At 54.7% G+C, this 22,706-nt stretch overlaps 1 protein-coding gene across 1 annotated transcript; it reads right to left on the bottom strand.

Annotated features, from left to right (window-relative positions):
- Positions 1 to 1,949: 1,949 nt before the first annotated feature.
- UBAC1 (UBA domain containing 1) lies at positions 1,950 to 22,621 on the bottom strand. The gene is made up of 10 exons (XM_055329583.1): positions 22,296 to 22,621; positions 17,545 to 17,665; positions 16,340 to 16,413; positions 12,502 to 12,609; positions 11,327 to 11,429; positions 10,951 to 11,059; positions 10,086 to 10,326; positions 7,143 to 7,229; positions 6,386 to 6,524; positions 1,950 to 2,566 (listed from the first exon to the last, which is right to left on the bottom strand). The coding sequence occupies exons 1-10, from the start codon at positions 22,431 to 22,433 to the stop codon at positions 2,451 to 2,453; spliced, it is 1,236 nt and encodes a 411-aa protein (XP_055185558.1). The 5' UTR covers positions 22,434 to 22,621; the 3' UTR covers positions 1,950 to 2,450.
- Between the last annotated feature and the right edge of the window lie 85 nt (positions 22,622 to 22,706).

Genomic DNA, 22,706 nt, shown 5'->3' with positions numbered 1-22,706 from the left:
TGACTATCATAAATAATAAATTAAAAAATTAAAAAAAAAATTAAAAAAAACAAAACAAAAAAACCACCTCAATACCCCGCAGATGTGCTAGTGACATGCCATGATGTCGTCCTGTGGGTGAACGGGGCAGGCCCTGGACGCCAGCTTCAGTGCAGGTCCTAATCAATCCCAAGGGGTGCAGCCATCCACACATACCCCCAAAGGACCACCGCCCGGGGGGTCCACAGCACAGGGCCCCAAGCAGGGAGGGAAACCTCATGGGAGCAAGAGCCCCCAGCCACCTGGGAGATGGCACCAAATGCCCAGCTGCCACCCGACCTAAAACCACCTACAATAAGCAACACAGGAATTGTGCCTGGAGGGGGGGCTGGTCATCCAGCTGTGAAGGGTACAAGATTTCTTTAGCCAGAACTCAGGCCAGGGCTGCTCTGGCGGTCGGAGGACACGCTCTAAGCCAAGTACTGATGTACTTTCCACACTAAAGAATCTCCCTGACAGTGGACGGAAAAGGTGCACCTACTGAGCCTGAGGCCCCAGTGAAGCTGCCATAGGTCAGTTCCTGACCAGGAACCTGGCTTCTCTGGGGAGTCTGAGAAACGCAGTGTTTCATGCTGGGCTGCAAGCATCAGGGGCACAGAGAGCTGGGTCCCCGGCCAGCCCCCAGCTGTTACTGGAGCAGTTCCACCAGGCAGAGCAGCAAAGAAAAACAAGGACACAAAGTTTAAGAACCATTTGCAGGTGGCCATTCTAAAGACATGACACTAAGGACGCCTGGGTGGCTCAGCAGTTGAGCATCTGCCTTCAGCTCAAGGCGTAACCCTGGGGTCCTGGGATTGAGTCCCACATTGGGCTCCCTGCAGGAAGCCTACTTCTCCCTCTGCCTGTGTCTCTACCTCACTCTGTGTCTCTCATGAACAAGTAATATAAAATCATATATATATATATATATATATATATATATATATATATATATATAAAAGACACAACACTAACCCTAGTAAGAGTGCAAAGCAGATCTCTGGTGCTCTGGACAATTTACAGCTTCAGGAACCATTGAAATGGTCTTAACATGAGGCTCAGAAGACGTGAGATTCATGACCTCCAACAATTACTTTTATTATTTCCATCCAGAAGTTTTAAGTCTGAATCTAAAGAACAATGAAAAAAACCCAGATCAATGGAAAGAAACATTTCCTTAACATACTGTGCTGAGCTAACAGGGGAAGGAGCTGAGCCAAGGCTCCCTGCAGTAAGGTGGCCCCCAACCTGCACTTGCCCATGAGGCGACAGCTGAGCATACCCGGTGCCACCCACTGGGTTTTTCAAGCATGTCTACCTCTGGCACAGGTAGGTGGGGCTACTTCAGGAGGGAAGTTCAGGAAAGCGTCTAAGAACTTCAAGCAACAAATAACAAGCAGAGTTGGAAAAAAAAAAAAAAAGGAAAGCTGTAACCCATTTTCTCATTTTTGCAACACAAGTAACATTTTTCTTTTTTTTAAAGATTTACTTATTTTAAAGCAAGAGCCCAAGAGAACCCAAGTGGGAGGAGGCAGGGGGAGAGAGAATTCAGGCAGACTTCCCACTGAGCGTGGAGCTGATGATGTGGGATGGCAGGGCTCCATCCTGGGACCCCGAGATCATGACCCATGAGATCATGACCTGAGCCAAAATCAGGAGCTGGAGCTCAACCGACTGGGCCACTCTGGCGCCCCACAAGTAATGTTTAAAGAGGAAATGATGGTAGAGGCCACCCCGCTGGCACCCCGGTTCCACTAGGGAGGCCTGGGGGCGCTCTCCTGACCCCACCACTCCCAAGCCCCCTCAGCTCGGAACGTGGTCTCTGCCCACAGACTGGGTGTGCACAACAGCCAATGTGCCCAGGGAGAGTGGCAAGTGTCAAGAACGCAAATGGGTTCTTCTCTGGCACTAAAATAATACTAAGACAGACAATAGGAAAAAGGGGATTTATTTATTAAAGAAAAATCATCTGTGAGTTCCTCTACGTAAGTTAGTACGGACCTTAACACTTTGGGTTGAAACATGCCTTCTTCCAAGTAACAAGCAGCGCCTACGGGTTGGGTCAAGGAGCGTTTCCAGAGCCCAGAGGGACACTGTGGAGGGAGGTGACCCCTCCTGGAGCGGCCACCACGTCTGTAAACACTGTCAGAGGTTGGATGCGGCCGTGCACACTGCCATCACACAAGTTTTTAAGCAGAAGATCAAAGCATGAGAAGAGCCCCTGTGCCGGACAACCCAGGGCGGCATGGAGGGCAAGGTCTAGCAAGCGAGGCCCCTCCAGCCCCACCCAGCCCCCCACTCAGCCCACAGCACCCAGGGGTCTCCATGTTCTTCTGCGATGGGCTGGGGGACAGGAAGAGGACTCCTTGTCTGGATCCGTCCCCAACTCCTGGGACAGGTGCTAGGGCAGCACAGCGGAACAGCCACCCCACCTACGTGCGGTTCAGGGTCTGGAAGATCCTGGAGATCTGTAGCATGACTGGCCCCGTCTCTGGGTCATTCATCCACTGGGTGCTGTTCAGGGGGTTTTCAAGCATGTCTTCAAATGCTGTGAGGAAAACAGAGCAAGGTCGGCTAACAGCTCCCCACACACAGGAAGCCGGCAGCGACGGCTCCTTCCTAAGAGGGCGAGCCTCACGTCACCAGGGACCACGCAGAAATCCCTCAACGTCCCCCCAGCAAGCACTGATCTGCTGGCACAGCAGCGCACCCGCAGTCAGAAGACCGTGTCCTCCACCCTGAGCGTGTGGTGGCAGCCTATGTGCTCGCTGGCACACCAATTCTGGAAAGCGATTTGGCAACGGCTATCAGCAATCTTAAAAATAGTCACAGCCTATGAGTCAGTAATTCCGCTTCCAATCCCACTCTGGCAAAATCACCAGATGCAGAAAAGACAGAAAGACATTGCTGCAAATTTAACAATATCTGCCTGGGAAAACCAGAATGTTCAGTCTTAAGGAAATAACTTTAAAAAACATAACAAGGGGCGCCTCGATGGTGCAGCAGTTGAGCATCTGCCTTTGGCTCAGGGCATGCCCCCCGAGTCCCAAGATCGAGTCCCACATCAGGCTCCCTACATGGAGCCTGCTTCTCCCTCTGCCTGTGTCTCTGCCCCTCTCTCTGTGTCTCTCATGAATAAATAAATAAAATCTTAAAAAATATATTATAAATAAATAAATAAATAATAACATAACATAACATAACATAACATAACATAACATAACACAACATAACATAACTGAGGGGCACCTGGCCGGCTCAGTCGTTGGAGCAGGCGAAACGCGATCCTGGGGTCATAAGTCCGACCCCCACACCTGGCATAGAGACGACTTAAAAGTAAAATCTTAATAAATAATAAAACAAAAGATAAAAATGTAACTGAGCAGTTCACAACATGAAAACAAATGGTCTATACAGTTGTACAAAACCGCTTCCTCTGGAAACACTGGTGTCTCCTAGCAAAGCGCTCTACGACCCAAGCCCCAGCATGGGGACACAGGGCTGGGGCAGCTGGGAAGTCCGTCCTCCAGCAACCCCTGCCCAGCAGCAAGCACGGAGCCTGGCCAGAGCCGCCACAGCCCAGATGCCCTGTGTGTTTGGGCCTCAGCAGCTCTGTGGGGTCACCTGGGATGGTGGCTTAGCAAGAAAGAGGGACTCCTCATATAGGACTGACAGCCCTCCCAGCCCTTAAAACAATCACTGGGTATATCCCGATCAAAACCCTCCAAAAACCAGGTATAAATAGCAGTCAGAGACCCCAGAAGAACTAGGGATAACGGCAGGTCTGGGTAGCGTGGGGGCTCAGTGAGGACAAGGCACATGTCCATTTCCTCTTGGCATAAAGGGAGCGGCTCTGGGAGGAAAGGGCCAAACAGAACCTTAAGTGGCTGCCCGTGAAATGCCACATCGGAGGGTGTCTATCTGGGGGAGGACGATCTTCTGCAGGACTTAAACTTGTGAATTTCAGAAAGAACCGAAGGGCAAATAGTTTGCACATGTGACAAAGGACAGGTGTTGACACACGAGGAGCCATAGGATTGAGTTCGTGTCCGAAGCAGGCAGATGTGCAAGGCCGCATGGGGACGAGATGCCAGCAGCCAGCACAAGCAGTGCAGGTGATAGGGGGAGGGAGGGGAGGCCCGTGCTCGGAGCAGGTGGGGGGCATGTCCTCAGGGAGGCCAGCTGTGCCCGAGGCAGGAAGCACACAGAGGGCAGTCACAGTGCTCGGCCCAAGGCCACCAGAGGAAAAGTGACCTGGGTGCCTTGAGTCGGGGGGAGAGCGTGTGCTTCGCGACCCATGGCCTCCATACAGGGTAAAAGACCTGCACCCACTAAACTCTCCTGTTTGGAACAGCAAGGCTGAGGGGCACTGGGGGCACAGTCTGTGGCTCTGGTCAGGACCACAGGGTCATGGGATGGAACCTGGCTCAGCGAGGAGTCTGCCTGGGACTCTCCCTCTCCCTCTGCCCCCCTCACACACACGCACACTCAGCGTCTCTCTAAGATGAATAAACCTCAAAAATAAACAGCCAGGCCAGGAGAACACATCCCAGGTGATGTGCCAGCAGGAAGTGGAATACAGTGGGAGGTGCACAGGCCACACCATCCAAAGGAAACTCGCAACGGGATGGGGCCGGAGAAGATGGGCTGGCTTCTGCACTCCCTCCGCGGCCCAGGTCACCTATGCTGACCATTCTGTTTCATCTGAGGGATAAAGCTCACCTTCAACACCCCCATCAGAAAGGTGTGTGCACAAAGCTGAGCCCCACATGGTGGGGGGTAGGCAGAGTGCCCCAGCCCAAGATCCGTGGCCCCCAGCACCTCCGTGGGCCAGAGTCCCACCAGGCGCTGCCTGGGTGGCACGTGCCCTGCCTGCATTTCAGAAATATGAGGAAAAGTCTCCATGTGTGCAAATGTGACACCACTAGGCCATCCAGAAAATGGGGAAAGTCGTTCAGTAAAAATGCATGTCTTCGTGATGGCACTCCCTGCATCTAACCAAGCATGTCTTGCAGAAAAGACAAGAAAGCCGACAGCAGAGAGTGGCCTTGGGCAAACACTAATGGAAAACCCTTCAGAAGAGGCTGTGGACCTACCCAAGGCAGCATGTTTCTTGCCCCTGTCAGGCCCCAGGCAACAAAAGAGTGGGGTGCCAAGCGAGGGGCCCAAGCACCCCGCACAGAGAAGGAAGATAGATACACACACACACGCGTGCCACCAAAGCCTGGAACCTGCGGACCAAGAGAAAGGCTGGCTCCCTATCCTGCACTGCACACACTCCTGGGTAGGCTATCAATGTCGATGAGGAAAGCAAAATGGACGACACTTCTAGAAACAAAGGAGGATGTGTTCCTTGCCTTGGGCTTCGAGGGTATTCTCAGGTGGATTCACATCATCGATGAAACACGTCACACTTTCGGCTACATTAAGACACATCACAGTGAGTCAGCAAAACACCAGAAATGGGAAAATGATATTCAGAACACAAATAAACTGACAAAGGATCAGCGTCCAGCACACGTGATAACTAACAAAAGTAATCCAAAGAAAAAGAGACCAAAAGAGGCCTTTCAGAGCTGAGGTCCTGGTGTAGCTGAAGCTTCCAGAAGGGGCAGGGCTGAGCTTGCAACACTTGTGCTGACCTGGGAGGCAGGCGCCCTCAACAGGCACCCTAGGGAGCCACGGGGGCTATGCAGGTGGCTGCAGGCCTGGTGCATCCCTGCAGCCCCACCTGCACATGCATGCCCCACAGGCACAGCCCGGGGGCAACAGAGCACCAAAGTGGCACGCCCTGACACAGGTACAGCGGACATACATCATGGGAAGAACGAGGTAACAGGGCTCAGGGGACGGGACAGATATGAGGGGCAGCAGCTCCCAGGAGCCCAAACAATGACAAGGCTCGCTCTCTGGGCTGTGGGGACAGCAGCACAGCAGGGCAGGCGCCCGGAAGACCAGCAGGGCCGGGAACGCTCCAGGCTTTAATACCACCTTTGGAAGGTGAAGGTGGCTATCATCAGTCTTACTGTTACAAAAGTTACAAAAATCATTCACACTTCTGTAGACATGTTGTTTCAAGACCATGTGGGGCCAAAGAAATCCCTCCCAACAGGAAGAGCAAGCAAACACCTGCCGCCCACACCATGCTGGCCTGCTGCGGGCCACTCACACCCTCCCAGACCTGGACCAGCCACTCTTAACTGGTTCCAGAGCTCGTCCGGAGCCGGAGGCCGCCACAGTGTGGGCAGAGCCAGTCACCCCACGGTGACTCAGGCAGGAGTCATGGATGGTGGCGGTAACCCCACTGGGCGGAGGAGCCATCGCTCAGTGACAGCCATGGGGCCTGCCCCTGGGGAACCCCATGTACCTAGTAATGTTTTCGGGTTGGTCAGGCCCAGCTGCACCACCGGGTTATCCAGGATGGCTTGAAAGAGAGGGCTATCAGGGTCGATGCCTTTGTCCAGCTCCTCGGGGGAGGGCTTCCGGTCTCCCAGCAGCCACTCACACTGCAAACGCAAGAGCCACACACTGAGTCACAGCCCCAGTCCCCAGGGCTGCTCCCGGGGTGGGGCCCAGACTAGGGACGTGTACGTCAGGGAGGAGTGACACCCGTCTAGCAGACCCCGGCTACACGGTTCAGGCAAGCAGCTGACTTCTCGCCGCTCACTGAACGTGGGTGAGGTAGAACCCACCCAGAGTATCAGAAGGAGAGTGAAGAAATGCTCGGAAGCCCCAGGCTGCATCCCCAGGAAGCCCGGAGCCAGTGAAGGCCCAGCCGTGGTGCCGTGTCCCCGCGGTGCAGCACCCCGCAGCCCGCCACCACACCCTCCTGGGCAGCTGTCCTTCTGCAGGGCATGTGTCCATGGAATGGGATCTGTCTCCAGGGTAGTTCAATCAAGTCCGTAAACACATCACACACTCGCCCATCAAACATGGACTTTCTTAAAAAGACAAAGGACTTATAAAACATTTGATACCATTGGACCATCTGTCCTCGTTTCACTTGAAAAGCAAACCAATGGGCCATGTGAGAAAAGAGCCAAACACACAGACTATCCTGGTGCAGGTCATGCTGGCGAGGGAGGAGAGCCTCACGGGTGCACGGACTGTGGCCTGGTACTCACGGCAGCATTCTGCTGGTTGTTATTCACTCTGAGGGCGTCTATCACTTCCTTCTCATCGAAGCCCATCTCCATCAGGGAAATGACAGCCTGAAGGAGAAGCCACAGAGCACTCAGGGCTGTGCTGGCTGAGGACACCCTGCACACCCCGGAGCAGCACAGCTTTGGAGCCAGGCGCATCCTGCACACTGCAACATCCCAGTAGGGGGCTGAGAGGTCAGCACAGGACATCCTGTCGCTCAGTTCTGCTCCCCTACAGCTGCACCAAATTGCTTTGAGTCTCCTGAGCAGCAGAGGGACATAGCCAGGGCCTGGCCGCATCCATGCAGCCAGACCCATGCTCAGATGCTCGCTTACCAATGTGCCATGGGCAGGCCACACCAACATCAGAACCTTTGAGGTTGGTTCCCATGTTTGGACAACACGGTCTCCACAACCACACGTGAACTCGTTGTGGACGGTCTCGTGACCCAGAAGGAAAGGTATGAACACCTGAGCATAATGAACATGTAATGATTCTTGGAGGGAGGAATGACCCAATGTTCAACGTTTTGGGGGTGGGGGAAACGTACATCTTCGGGACAAAAATCATATAAGATGATACATCCTTCACCTTACCTTACTCTTTATTTTTTTAATCTTTTTATTATTCACTTGAGAAAGAATGAGTACAAGTGGGGAAGGGGCAAGGGGAGGGGGAGAAGCTCTTTGCTGAGCAGGGAGCCCCATGCAGGACTCGATCCCAAGATCCTGAGCTGAAGGGAAATGTTTAACTGCCTAAGCCACCCAGGCAGGCACCCCTACTCTTGACTTATATAATCTTTAAAAGGGTTCCTCTTGAAAAAAAAAAAAGATTTCATCAAGTTAACTCTTTAAAGATCAAATCACGCTCTTGAACAAGGTGCCTGTCTTCTTCCTGTCTGACCTGCCTGCTGAACTGCTCTACTTCTTTGAGGTGCCTAGGGGTCAGTGCTGGCAGTGACCCGCAGAGCCCCCGGGCCCACACCCCTGCGGCCCTGCTCAGCCTGAACTGGACGTCCCAAGGAGCACTCGGCAGGAAGGAAGTCAGCAGCAGGTGGCAGTCAGGACAGACGCTTCACTGGAGCCAAACGGGGTTCGGTGAGCTCACAAGGCAGCATTTCTACTACGACCCATATCATGTGCTTTCCTGAACCGGCTCGTAACCCCAGGGCTGGGGGCTCCACCCATGAATGTCGGGAGGACCCACCACACCAGAGCCTGACCTCCAAGTCACAGAAAAAGTCCAGAACCTCCCACTAAATCCAAGGATAGGGTGGTCTTTCCATGAACATCAGTAAAAACTAGCCTCTCGTGTCACTCACTTCTACCTCAGCCTGGGGAAGCGATGCCCCAGGACTTCTGCACAGTGACCGCAAGGATGCGCCCGCACTATCCTGCCAGGGGTCTGCGCACTCACTGCCCTGCCCACTGCACTTCGCTGCCCGCCCACAGCTGGCACTGGCATGGGGGTGCAGGTGTTGGGGGTGGGGATAACAGCAAAGTCTGTTGTCTCAAGTGCAAGCCCTGCTCTCCGATCCAGGCTTCCCGGGAGCCACACTAACACTCCAGTCCTTATGGACTCTTCTCTCCAACGGTGTAGGACCAAAGGATGGGAGAGTGTGCCACCCTGGCCCAGCCTCAACAGCCTTGCATAACAATCGTCACAGAACCTGTACCACAAAGAGGCCACGGTGTACGGCCCGGCCTGAGTGCACGTCTGCGAAGAGAGCACATGGACACCACCGAGGTGGTGACAGGGCTGATGACGACATGGGAGCACCCTCAGTTGGGAAACCCAGGACCCAGCAGCTACCGCTAAGCAGGACACTTCCAGATGGCACTGCTGAGCTCACCAGAGAGCAAAGAACAGCAACCTGGCCTGACAAATGGTGTGCCCTGGGAGGGGGCAGCAGCCACCAGCAGGGCCTATGGGCTGGGGTCTAGCGGCCACACCCAGACAGGACGTGGGCCTTGGGTCCCTATGAGATGAGGACCTGGAGCTCAGAAGCAGGATGCTGCCAAGGGTGTACACCCCCAGAGGGAAGAGGAGCTAGAAGAGCACTGGCCCCTGTGCAGGGAAGTGCCAACCCCAAAGCCACAGCCTATACTACGCGTGTGGCCTAGGAGTCCTGCCTGTGTGATTAATGGGACACCTGGCCCCAGAGGGACATGCCACTCAGCCCATGGAAACGGCCTCAGAATCACCCACGGCAGGCATCCCACAGCCCAGCCACATGGGATTCCCACAGAAACGCAAGTCCACAGTGAGCCACTCTGACAGCACTGTGCCCCAAGCAGAATCACAAGACCGGGTGGACTCAGGTCTAATGCCTAGAGCTCACTGATCTATAACCTGAAAGAAAACCGCAAGCTCAGAGCAGAGAAAACATCCAAGAGGAAACCAGGAGCCTAGGAGAAGAACAGAACAGTGGAGAACACGCAGCCACGGATGCATCAGGAGTGAAGTAATGGCAAAGGGGCAACCAGATGTGGTACAGCAATGTCAGCCACCCAAACACAGCCAGAGCTGGCCAACCCCAGGTCCCCGGATGCTGCAGACACCATGGTCACCAGATGGCCAGAGCCTGACCAGCCTCCCCACGCACAGGCAATCCTGTGCACCCTATCTCCCGATCTCTAGGGGTGTCCCCACCCATGCCCACGGCTCGCCAACAGTGGCAATGTGGCCGGCATCCTACTAGGAGTTTTCAGGAGATGACAAATATGTCAGCCAGTTATTCGGAGGAAAAACAGCCACCTGGATCCGTGAGGACAACTTAAAACTGAATGTGTGCCAGTCTGTAAGCCCCTCACCCAGTTTTACTCTCTCCAGGGCCAGGGCTGGTTCTAGCTCCTTCCACTTGGTGTAGCGCCACAGAGAAACCACAACCCCACCCGGCTGCCCCAGGGCTGCAGAACACATACCCGAGCATCAGGTCGAAACTCCCTTTTCCTCCGGATCTTCTTGAAGATCTCCGTTAGCTCATCTCTGGGCTCCTCATCTTCCGTGCTAGTCCCTGCAGCCTCGGGGGCAGCCTCGGGAGCGGCCTCGGGAGTGGCCTCAGCCCGCGCCCCTCCCGGTGAGGCCTGGCCCGGAAGAGGCGAGTCAATGGTCGGGTCTTCCGCGTGCTCTATTAACCACTCCATGGCCTGAGGTACCGACATGCTGAAAGGCAACGGGAGACTCCTTCCAGCACCCCCAGCCGGTTAGAGGGCCTCCTTGACAGCCCCAGGGACAGCCTCTCTGGTGCCCCTCATCGTGAGAATCTCAGTACAGAAGGGTCTGAAGCTCCAGGCCCTGCCCCAAACCGCCCCAAGACCCTGGTCAGAGCATGGGGAACCCGCCTGTGAGGTATACGTTAAGGGCCTAGCTCCATGGCAAAGAGCAGCACAGCCCATGGACCGTCTTCTGGGTACAAGTCGCTTATGTTGGGTATAAGTGCAGATGCAGAAGCAAGTGGCTTAGGCCAGGCAAGCACGAGAGGCTGCTGAGGGGGACACTGCACACACCTTCAGCCACCACGTCCCTGCCAGGCACAGGCTTCAACATGGTGCTTGCACATGACAGCCCAGGGAGGACCCACAGGACAGCCTGCCCCCGGCACGTTTCGAGCAAAGGCCAGTCCATCTCCACTGTCTTAAGACACTTCAAGATGTCCCAGCTACTTCTGGGACGTATGTTTAAAGTCTCTATTAAAAATGGTTCAATGTAAAAGTAGGAGACCAAGGACATCACCCTGGGGGGGCTGCCAAGCATCAGCACCAAGGGGAGGAAGTGGCCCAGACGTACTGATTCAGCCGGAGGGCCTTGGCGGCCCTGCTCTCCGGGAAGCCCATCTCCGTGAGTTGCCGCAGGGCGGCCTCGTCCACTCTCCCATCCTCCTCCTCGTCCAGCATCGCTGAGGGCAAGAGACAGGGCCACCTGTGAGGGCCAGGCCAGCGTGAGGGCTGCCCCCCCACCACGGAGCCTAAGGACCCCACCTGGGTGCCAAACTCCCTAAACTTCAGCAAATCTACACAGAACCTTCAGCCGGCATGCTGAACAGGAGCCCCACATCCACAGAAAGGACTGACGCTGGGCCCGTGGGCCACTGATACAGCCTCTGAGGCCAGGCAAGCAGTGGAGTCTGGACACAGGACCCAGTCAACCTGGAGCCTGCTCGTACCATTTGCCTTCTTGAACAATTCAACAGCTTCTGGGTTCAGCGCTAACAACTTCTGAGCCACCTCAATGAGAGACACCAGGATTCTCCGGAGTTCTGTCTGGAACTGCAGGGAAAGAAAAAAGGCTCTTCCTTCTCCAAGTGCCCAAGAGACCTACCCGGGTGTATAATCACACTCCTGGGCCCTACAGCTCCGTATCTGTGAGTCCAAACTATGCCACTATTGGTTCCAGAATGTGGAGACCAACAGAGAAAGAAGGAAGTGAGACCACAGAGCGGCAGGAGAGCTCTGCACCTGGTGGGGAGGAGAGGCCTCACTGGCACAAATGGGCTGTGCACATGGCTTCTTAGCTGGCAACACCGAGAAACATCTGGAGACACTGCTCAGGCCTTAGCCCAACACAGAAAAGTGCCAGCCTGCTACATAAGCAAAAGAGATCAACCTGATTGGATGGGCTTCCCAGACCCGGGCCTCCGAATCTCACCTGGCCTGAGGCTGGCTGGCACAGCAGCGTCCGCTGCAGCTAACTGGCCCCTAACAAGGAAGAAGGCTGCTGGGAATGCAATCAGAAACCCTATGGACTGGTCCCCAGTCCCATGGGCAAGACTGGTTAGCCGCTCCTCTTTCCCGCACACAGGATTCTGATACGATGTGAGACACTGCATGGGGCAAAGCTACATGTGAACCAGGGATGAGTTTCAGAGCTGGACGCCCTGGTCAATAAGGAACTCTTTGCTGCTTAGAGCAGTGCTCAGGGTGGCCCTCTCAGATTAGGTAGCCACGCTGTCCCAGTCCTGCACAATGTGGATGTACCCCAAGTTCTGGGCCAGTCCATAGGATACTGGTCACACTCTGCTTTTTTAACTTAGAACTTTCCAATCCAAAATCCAAAAATCCAAAATCTGAACCCAAAGTCCAGATTCTATCTATAAGTTTTTGCCAAAATTAGAGCAAAATTCTGATATTCTCCCAGTAGGATCTGTCTTTTCAGTTCTGCCTTCCGATGTCTTTTTAAATTTTTTGTTTTGAAATAATTCTAGGTTTATGGAGAAGTTACAAAAATGTACACAGAGCTCCTGTCAGCCCTTTCCTCCCACTTCCCCAAGTACCGTCAAGAGCCTGTGTGGCCCCCAAGCAGGTGGAATGAGCATACAGTGCGGCCACAACAAGCACTCACATCTCTGATGTTGGTCTGGACCTCAGCTCGGTCCATGTTGTAGGATGGCAAGTTGGCAGTTGCTCGGAAGATAGCATCTCTATCTGGGGCTTTCTGGTCTTGTTTTTTCTACACAGAAAAGTAATTAGAAAGTCAGAAATGGGGGCACCTGAGGGGCTCTGTTGGTGGAGAGTCTGCCTTTAGCTCAGGTCGTGATCTCTGGGTCCTGGGATCAAGTCCTGCATCGGGCTCCCTACTCAGCAGAGAGCCTGGCACTTCCTCTCCCTCTGCCGCTCCCTCTGCTGTGTGCTCTCTCCCTCTCTCTAATAAATAAAATCTTAAAAAAAAAAAAATAAAGTCAGAAACGAATATGGAAAGAATCACTCTCTGTGGGCAGCAGAGAGTCCCTGCAGGTTCTGTGCACACCTTTGGGGACAGAAGACATGCTCACTGGAGACACAATTCATGCCTGTCATAACCAGAGGGTGGCAGGGCAGCAGAGAAGACAGACACGGTCCCTGTGGCCACAGAGAGACTGTCCCACATGAGCTGGGCTGTACAGGGGAGCAGGAATGCACACTCACCCCAGCTGCTCCCGGAAACCCTGCCACAACAGCACATCCATGTTAGACGGTCAAGAGGATGGGAGAGATGGAGACCATTCTTCCAAGATAGAAAACAGAAAGGGGGGGGGGTGGTTAGCAAAGACCACAGAGCAGAAGCCCAACCAGGAACAAGGCCAGGCCAACTCCAGGCCGACACCAGAGCCCGAAGAAAGCGTGCCAGGTTGGCAGTGAGCAGCTGGAGCCAAAAACAGCACTCCGTCATCACCCTGTGCAGCCAGCAGCCACCCAGGGGGAGCAGACTTGGGGAGATGGGAGCCTGGGCTCTGCTGCGGGAAAAGGAGGCACCAGGTTAATCCTTGACAAGACCCAGCACCACCACCCCCCTCCCCGCCCCGGCCCAGCCACTGCCGGCTTCAAGGACACTGGGCAGGAGACACACCACTGTGAGGAGGGGGAGGCAGAGGCTGGGTCTGCCCCACAGGGAAGCCCAGCGGCAGGCATGTCCCACTGAGCAGCCAGGGAGCCCCCCATGCCTCCTATTAAAAAAGCTGCCAAAGAGAGCCAGGTATGTGCGGAAAGCCTGCAACACGAGAGACAGAGACTAAAATGAGAACGGGAAAAATAAAGAAGCATGAAAGAGAGAAGGAAAAGGATTTCACAAAAAAAGAAAGAAAAAAAAAAAAGAAAAAGATTTCACAGCAGAAAACCTTCAGAGGACCACAGCAGGATGCTACCATCATTGGAGGACAAGTCCCCACTGGGAAATGTTAAAGATCTCAGCCAGATAACAGTCCAGAGCATAGTTAGAGGATAATGTCCAGGAAACCTCCCTGAAGGCAGGTCCAGCATCCAACAGGAACTCCAGAAAGAGGGAAGAGAACATGTAGAGAGAACGTTCTCCAAAAACAATCCAGAAAAACCTCCAGAATAAAAACACACCTCTCCAGACTCCACGTGCCAGGCACAGCAGAGGGGAAAGACCTGCATCCATGGAAATCATGAAATCCCCAAGATGCTGGAAGACCCTGGAGGGAGGAAGGGGGGCAGAGCACACACAAAAGATGAGTCAGGGCTGACCAGCACCAGCCACATGGACACCTGGAGACGGAGACCGACACTCCCATGTGCACACACACAGCTGGTGCTCACCGACAGCCACTCAGTGCTGCAGTGCACGGCCTCAAGATTCCCTTCCCTTTCTAGATGCTAGAAGCCAGGCTGCACCAGACCAAGGGAACAAGTCAACAGCAAGGTACTGGATTCTGCAGGCAGAATTCAAAGATGGCCCTAAGTCCTGCCATCACACTTGCACAATCCCAGAACCCATGAGCAGGACGGCTGCACCCTGGGGGTAAGGTCACGCTGTGGCACAGCCAACTTTAAGGAAATGACCCTCCTTGGTAGGCTTGACCTAAGTAAGCAAGCCATGAGAAAGGACAGGGCTTTTTCTGACTAGAGATTCAACACATGAGAAATTCTGTTGTTGGCTCTGCAGATGCAGGGGACCACGTGCTGAAAGTGCCTCGGCTAACAGAGCAAGGCAATAGGACCTGGGCCCCTTGGCGGTAGCAACTGCCAACCGCCTGAAGGAACGCAACACGGACCCCTCCCCAGAGCCTCCATGGAGGAACGCAGTTTAGCCGCACCTGGATTTGAACCCCAGAGCCTAAGCGTAGGGCCCAACTGAGCCCATCCCAACGGCTGACCTATAGACCTAGGAGCTGTGTGCGGTCTGAGGTTGATGCATCTGTGGTAACATGACAGGTGGCAACAGGAAGTGCACAGATACAAGAGACTCAGAAGCTCTAACACAGGAGTGAGGTGGGAAGGCCCAGGCTGCAAGACAGGCCTGGGAGGCAACTCAGGCAGAGAGATGTGGCCGTAAGGAGCTGGAGGGAGGTCTCCAGGATGGCAGGGACTGGCAGACGGCCTCATACACGTGACTGTGCTTTCAGAAGGATTTATTAATCCTGGCAAAGAACTTGAAAAAATTAGTGATAAGCCTATAGAAAACCAAAGGACAAGGCATTCATCGACTCCAGGGGAAACGAAGTTGTATGAGAAAGGACAGATACCCTCAGTACCCCTCACTCAGTACCCCTCACTCCTGATAGAAAACAGGGCATGCATGCTACCATGGGAGGAAACCCTAGATAGTCAACCAGTGTTCAGATCTAACTCTCCAAACATCAAGGAGCCAGGGAATCTAAAACTGATATTCTAAGAAATAGCCAATTCTGGGTGTGGTTTGGAAATCAGGAAGAGAATTCCTGAAGGAATGGTCGAAAGAGCTACCAGAGGTCGCCTTTAGGGTGCTTGACACAGGAGGGAGGAAGATGCTTTTATTGAGATATAATGTTGACTTCATAAATGTCTATTATTTTCACTTAAAATTAATATTAATTTACAAAAATAGGCATTAACATCTTACAATGTTTCATTCTGCAAATACACGCACATAAAAGGTGACCTGCCAAGTGAGGTCCACAGTGGGCTGTGAGGCACCTGGAGCTGCTGGGGCGGTGGGAATGTCATCATCTACACTGGTTACCCGTGGCCAACACCGTAACCTGGGAGCTGCAGTCTGCATGGGCAGTTCTCCGGGTGGGGCAGGGGCAGGCCCAGATCTGTCTCCTAGAGATGGGCTGAGCCTGCTGACCAGGCGTGGCCACAGATAAGAGGGGCAAGCGAAGCTGAAGGCCTCCTCCTGCACGCCTGCCCCAGAGGAGGCCCTCAGATAGTTCACCCTGCCAGAAGCCAGGGGCCCACAAGAAGTCTGGCCTGCTTTCTCCAGGCTGAGCATTCTCCCCAGCATTTCAAAGCATGAATAAGAAACTCTACCCCCTGAGAGAAGCAAAGGAAAACTGTGAAATTAGTGTGGCTGCCCCTTTAAAACAGCACTGCTTTGCCCCTGGGAGCAGGTATGCACCCACCTGCACTCCCAGGAGGGGCCCTCAGTGCCACCCACCACCCCCTCCCTGTCCTGTGGGTGCAGGAGGGACGCCCGATGAGAGGAGGGACGGCACAGGGGCAGGTGTGACAGCATCTCAGGAGTTAAACCCCCTTGAGAACGTGTCAGACTGGCAGCCTGAGGAGCACAGCATGGGGGATCCCCCATGTGCCGGCCACATGACCAGCAATCAGGAGGGGCTCGGCCACCATGGGAAGCCCCCGTGGTGGGGACTGTGGGCCCTGCTGGATCTAGGAACAACTCGTACCCAGAACATGTCTTTCTCACAGGCTGGACTGTGGGAGACTAACAAAGACTCTCAGCTCCAAACTCTGAAACTTACCTTCTCTTCTGCTGAGACGTCAGCCATCTTAGGAAGTGGAGTTGGAGCACGCTTCTTTATCAACAATAAGACATCTAGAAAAAAAACACATTTATCAGGCCGCTTATTGTTTTCATCCAGAAGACGGCAGAATGGGCATGAGAGGGGGCACCTGGGTGGCTCAGTGGTTGAGCATCTGCCTTCGGCTCAGAGTCCTGGGATCAAGTCCCACATTGGGCTACCCAAAGGGAGCCTGCTTCTCTTCTTCTGCCTGTGTCTCTGCCTCTCTCTGTGTGTCTCACATGAATAAATAAAATCTTTAAGAAAAAAAAAAAAGAATGGCTGCAAGAAGACCCAAGGACAGAGGAGCAGAGCACTCCTCCCACCCCAATGCCTACACCAGGGCTCACATAAGCCCTGCTTCCCCGCTTTCCTGCCCGCACGTCCCTACTCATGTATAGGTTCTGGGGCGCGGCAAGAACCTGCCTTGGGTCATAGAGGTGACCGGTGGCCCAGTAGGCTCACACAGCACAGCCCTGATAACCATGCCAAGAACTGGTGGAAATCCTGCAAAATGTCCTCATTTCAATGGCCTCAGTTTCCTGAGGTTGGAGAGTTGGTCTCAACCCTCAGAGCTGAATACCCGGTGTGTGGCAAGGACATGTGTGCAAGGTTGACCAGCTCCCACCTGACTATGGACTGACCTCCATGCTCGATGGAAACCTGTAGACAGTATTTTCAAAAGAGATTTAAGAGAATACCAGAATTAAAATCATCCTTTGAATGACACAGAGAAAACCAAAGGTTTCTCCCCCAAATACCTCCAGGCACAAACTCTAAGCAACTAAATGGATGTGCACAGAATAAGAGTATCTTCCTAGGACATCTGAAACAATTGCCATAATTGTACTTTTCAACCCAAAATAAAGCCTGCAGCAGCTCTGGAGGCCTTGGTTTTCCTCTGAAACAGAATTAAAAATAAAGTTCACATCTGGTTTCTCAGATGGATGCTGCTTGTCCAATTTCGGTTTGTGCTGTTTTTCACAAACAGCCCATAATGCGTACTTTGTTTTAACGAAAGAAGAATAAAACCATTTTAGCTGACCCAGTTTCCCTGCTTGGCCCCAGCTTGGAGCACACACTTGGACGCCAAGGGCACCTCTGCCTCTCAGTCCTCTGCTCCCAGCGGCACCATGGCTACCACCACTGCCCTGTGAGGCCCCTACCTTGGTCTTGGATGTTCTCTTCCAAGATTGTTTTGGCATCATTTAGCACCCTCTCTGAAGCAGCATGTATCAATTTGTGATGGGTCACACTTTTGGGGTCTTCTAAGCTCCCATGGGCACACTGGTAGGGAAAAAAAATCATGTATTTCAAGATAGAAAATAAATCATCACACTAATGATATTAGGACCTGGCACCCCAAGCCACACTAGACATTTACTGGTTACCAGCTAAAAAATTAAAGCACAGATGAAAAAAAAAAAAAAGCACAGATGAGGGGCATCTGGTTGGCTCAGTCAGTTAAGCACCTGCCTTGGCTCAGGTCGTGATCACAAGGTCCTGAGATTGAGCCCCTGCTCACCGGGAAGCCTGCTTCTCCCTCTGCTCCTCCTCCCTGCTCATGCTCTCTCTCTCTCTCTCTCTCTCTCAAATAAATACAATCTTTAAAAAATAAATAAAATACAAATGGAGTCAGAGAATTCCTATGAATGGAGAAAGCCAAACAAAATACCACAACACCTGATCCCCTAGGGCAGCGATCTGTCCACCAACCCACTAAGTACTCCTGAAATAGGTTCACAGCTTGACATAAAATACCCTGCTGGTAATTAGTGGCAACCTGAATCGCCTCCTTAGTCTAAAGAGATCTAGAGACTCATTATAAAATGAAAACAGCAGGTCCACTGTTCCCTGAACACCTAAAGATCTTAAGTATGATCTGTCCACTTTTTCTCTCTTGCCAATATACAAAGGGGCTGAGAGAAGCTAGTCCACAGAGAGCCAGAAAGAGGGGCCTGAGCACTTCAACACCTGCACAAGCCCATGAGCAGAACAACTGGCCTTCAATCAGCCCTTGGCTCCCCAAGCGACTGCCACACAGACCCGGATGCCAGCTGCAGGTGCTGCTGGCAGGGCCCCTCCTGGGAGTCCAAGGGGGCTGACTAGCATGTGGTTACAGCTCACTGGCCAGGGCCCAGAAACCCCAGAATGTGGCTCCGGGGTGGGGGATGCTGATGTCCAGGCTGGAGGGGTTTGCAGCAACACCTGGACCGTGAAGGTTGCCACATATCCCCATAACCTAGCAGGGCTGCAGGGGGCAAAGGTGGAATCCAGGCCACAGGAAGGTGCACTCCCTACCTTTTATGACAGCAGACACACCCCCCCCCCCCCCCCCCCGCCAATCGTCAATCGTCTTAAATTCAACACTGGCTCTGCTCCCAGAATTACTCAGTGTGCTTCTTCTAATTCTGAAATTTGCAGGCTAGTTGATTTGACAAGTTCAGAATACAGTCTATAAAACACAATTTTCCAAAACAATCCTCATATGGTTCCTGAAAAAAAAAAAAACTGTACTCTGCAGCATGTCAACACCGTGCCAGGAGCACAACACAAGCATGAGTCATCCATACTGTGCACAATTACTTCATTCTGTGTCTTTGTTCTCAGAAGAAGCACTCTGAGCATGCTAAAATACGGCAGCGAAACAGCCCCAACAAAGCCCATCACCAGGGCAGGGAGGCTCTGACCCCTCCTGAACCTGCTTCCTCCCCAGAAGAGCCAGGAGGTGGTTCCTCTCACACTTGATATCATGTGTCATCCAAAGACACACTGTCATATGATCTAAGAAATGTGAACGGCCATATTAACAGGTGCCACGTTACATAGCAGCAATTTCATGAAAGATCCCAATTTATATAAAAACCCAAAAAGAGGGGATCCCTGGGTGGCTCTGTGGTTAAGTGCCGCCTTCATCCCAGGGCGTAATCCTGGAGTCCGGGGATCAAGTCCCACATCTGGTTCCCTGCATGGAGCCTGCTTTTCCCTCTGCCTGTGTCTCTGCCTCTCTCTGTGTGTCTCTCATGAATAAATAAAATCTTTAAAAATAAATAAGTAAATACCCCAAAAGAGAAAATAAACAGTGACAATCCATGTCTCTAAGGGTTATAAAGATAATACCACTCATTAATAAAGCAACAAACTCCCCAGAGGACCGTGGAAATGGGGTGGAGGGGGTGGGGAAGAAATCCACACTGTCCCCTTCGCGCAAGAAGGGAAAATTCCTGGAGGAACAGAAGCCCGGGCACGCAGTGAGCCTCACTGCCAGCAGTAGCGGGACATACAGGGGATGGTTTCCAGGGTGACATTCAAGTATACAACTTGAGAATTCTCTTTCCTAACTAATGCATTCTGGCTGCCTACAGAAGCATAGGCACAGACGTGGGAATACTTGCTGACAACTCAGCTCTCGGGTCCTGTGATTTATGCCGCTCCTCCACACCTGGAAAGACTGCAGAGTGGAATAAAATCTCAATTTAAAGGAGGAGAGTGCCAGAAAAATCCCAAACGACATACCTCAATCCCGACTGGAATAATAAATATCAGGTACATAATAATTAGCATCTTATTCAAATTGGCTGCCTAATGAACCCCAAGAGCTCCTGAAATTCATTAGCAAGCATCTGCGGATCAGTCAAACAGTTCTCATTTCCTGCTCCCCTTCATAAAATAATATTATGATAGCTATGTAAATGAGTGAGTTAAGCTAAATGCCATCCCAATTTACCCCCTGACTTCTCCCTCCCTGACTCAGCAGGTGTCTGGCCATGTCCACGCAGTCCCAGACTGACACTCCATCTCCATGTATTCCATTAATCCACACGTTTGTTTGGGGCCCGCAGGGAGCCTGGCTCTAGACATGCAAACACAGGCCCGGCCCTCGGCCCTCGAGGAGCTTCTGTCCTTGATGGGCCAGACAGGAAGGGGACACAGCGACTCCAGTTTTGTTTTTTTTTTTAAATGTACGTCACTAGACCAGCGCCGGTGTGCATCTCTAACAGCCGGGACGCACGGGGAGTCCCCCTAACAGCCTGGACACTAGGGGAGGCCCCCCAACAGCCTGGACGCTCAGGGAGGCCCCCAACAGCCTGGACGCTCAGGGAGGCCCCCAACAGCCTGGACGCTCAGGGAGGCCCCCCAACAGCCTGGACGCTCAGGGAGGCCCCCAACAGCCTGGACGCTCAGGGAGGCCCCCAACAGCCTGGACGCACGGGGAGTCCCCCTAACAGCCTGGACACTAGGGGAGGCCCCCCAACAGCCTGGACGCTCGGGGAGGCCCCCAACAGCCTGGACGCTCAGGGAGGCCCCCAACAGCCTGGACGCTCAGGGAGGCCCCCCAACAGCCTGGACGCACGGGGAGTCCCCCTAACAGCCTGGACACTAGGGGAGGCCCCCCAACAGCCTGGACGCTCAGGGAGGCCCCCAACAGCCTGGACGCTCAGGGAGGCCCCCAACAGCCTGGACGCTCAGGGAGGCCCCCAACAGCCTGGACGCTCGGGGAGGCCCCCAACAGCCTGGACGCTCGGGGAGGCCCCCAACAGCCTGGACGCTCAGGGAGGCCCCCAACAGCCTGGACGCTCAGGGAGGCCCCCAACAGCCTGGACGCTCAGGGAGGCCCCCAACAGCCTGGACGCACGGGGAGTCCCCCTAACAGCCTGGACGCTCAGGGAGGCCCCCAACAGCCTGGACGCTCAGGGAGGCCCCCCAACAGCCTGGACGCTCAGGGAGGCCCCCAACAGCCTGGACGCACGGGGAGTCCCCCTAACAGCCTGGACGCACGGGGAGTCCCCCTAACAGCCTGGACGCTCAGGGAGGCCCCCAACAGCCTGGACGCTCAGGGAGGCCCCCCAACAGCCTGGACGCTCGGGGAGGCCCCCAACAGCCTGGACGCTCAGGGAGGCCCCCCAACAGCCTGGACGCTCAGGGAGGCCCCCAACAGCCTGGACCCTCACAGAGGTCCCCCCAACAGCCTGGACACTCAGGGAGTACGCTGCCGGCTGGCTGGGTGCTGTCCTGGGGGTTTTGGACCTGAGGAAAGCACTGACACAAGACAGGACTGCATGCCTGCGAGGGTGTGAGCCCCGGAGCCCCCTCCTCCTTGACGTGAGGCCAAGACAGCGGCGGCTGCCTGATGTCCAGCACGTTCCAGAAGGGGGCTTGCACTGGCCACCAGAACGCTCTTTGGCCTGCAGTGGACGGTTACACGGCGACTCCTCAGAACCATACTCAACGGCCCAAACGATCTCCGTGGGTAGTTACTACCATAACCTGGAGTTCACCCTTGGAGCAGACGCTTCCTTTAACAAAACACCTGTCAGCCGTATAAATACAAAACTCAGCATGTGGAACCCGCACTAAAAGGCTGACAAGAACACAGCATCGCGCCAGGTGCAGTTCCCTTCGGGAGCCAGAGTCCCAAGGGCCACTTCCCCGCCCCGGTTGAAAAGTTTCCGGAGATTAAGCCAAGGAACTAGCTCCAAAAGTGAGCAACCCACGGAGCTACCCGAACGAGGCGCCCTCCCCACGAATAAACCCTGAAAGGCGGCGGCCTCCCAGGCAGCGGGCAGGCCGCGGCCAGTGCGCCCCGCTCGGTGGCCGCCCCGAGAGGCCGAGCGAGCGGCCCGCCCCGGCCCCGACAGCAGGCCAGCGGGCAGCCGCAGACGGCCGGCCTGGGCGGACAGGCCCCTCTCTGCGCCCCGGGCGCCCATCCCCCGCCCTCCAGGGCCTCGCCCCCAGGGCCGGCCGGCGCAGCTGCTGGAAGGCCACGAGGCGCCCCGCGCGGCGCCTTCGCGGCCCCTGCCTCAGTTTCCCGGCCTGCCCCACCTCCTCAGGCTGCTGCAGGAGCTCACGACCCGCGAGCGCGTGCGGAGGGGGCGGGGGGCGGAGGGGCCGGCCTGGGGCCGCCGCACGGCCTTACGTGCTTGAGGCAGCGCTCCTTGAGCTTCTCCACCGACGTGTCCTCGGTCGCCTCCTCCAGCCACTCGGCGCCGTCGGACGCGCAGATGTGCAGCCGCAGCACCTTGCCCGCGAAGATCTTCTCCTCCTGCACGAACATCGCGCCGCCGCAGCCGCCGCCGCCGGGCCTGCGCCCGCCGCCCGGGCCGTGAAGGTCACCGGGGCGGGGCCAGGCCGCCCGCGCGCTCCCTCGCTGGCCGCCGCCGCCCCGCCCCGGCTCCCCTAGGCCAGCCGCCCAACACTTGCCGCGGGCCGAGCGGTAGCCTGACTCCCGCCGCCGGGCTGCCGAGGGCGCGCTGCCTTCGCCGCGCCGGAAGTGCGTCACAGCGCGCCCGGAGCATGCCGGGAGATGTGGTTCTCCGGCGGCCTCGGC

This window comes from Nyctereutes procyonoides, unplaced genomic scaffold (assembly GCF_905146905.1).
Source record: "Nyctereutes procyonoides isolate TBG_1078 unplaced genomic scaffold, NYPRO_anot_genome, whole genome shotgun sequence".
Classification (NCBI taxonomy): domain Eukaryota; kingdom Metazoa; phylum Chordata; class Mammalia; order Carnivora; family Canidae; genus Nyctereutes; species Nyctereutes procyonoides.
Note: the sequence above shows the minus strand (reverse complement) of the source record. Positions and strands in the feature narration are given on the sequence as shown.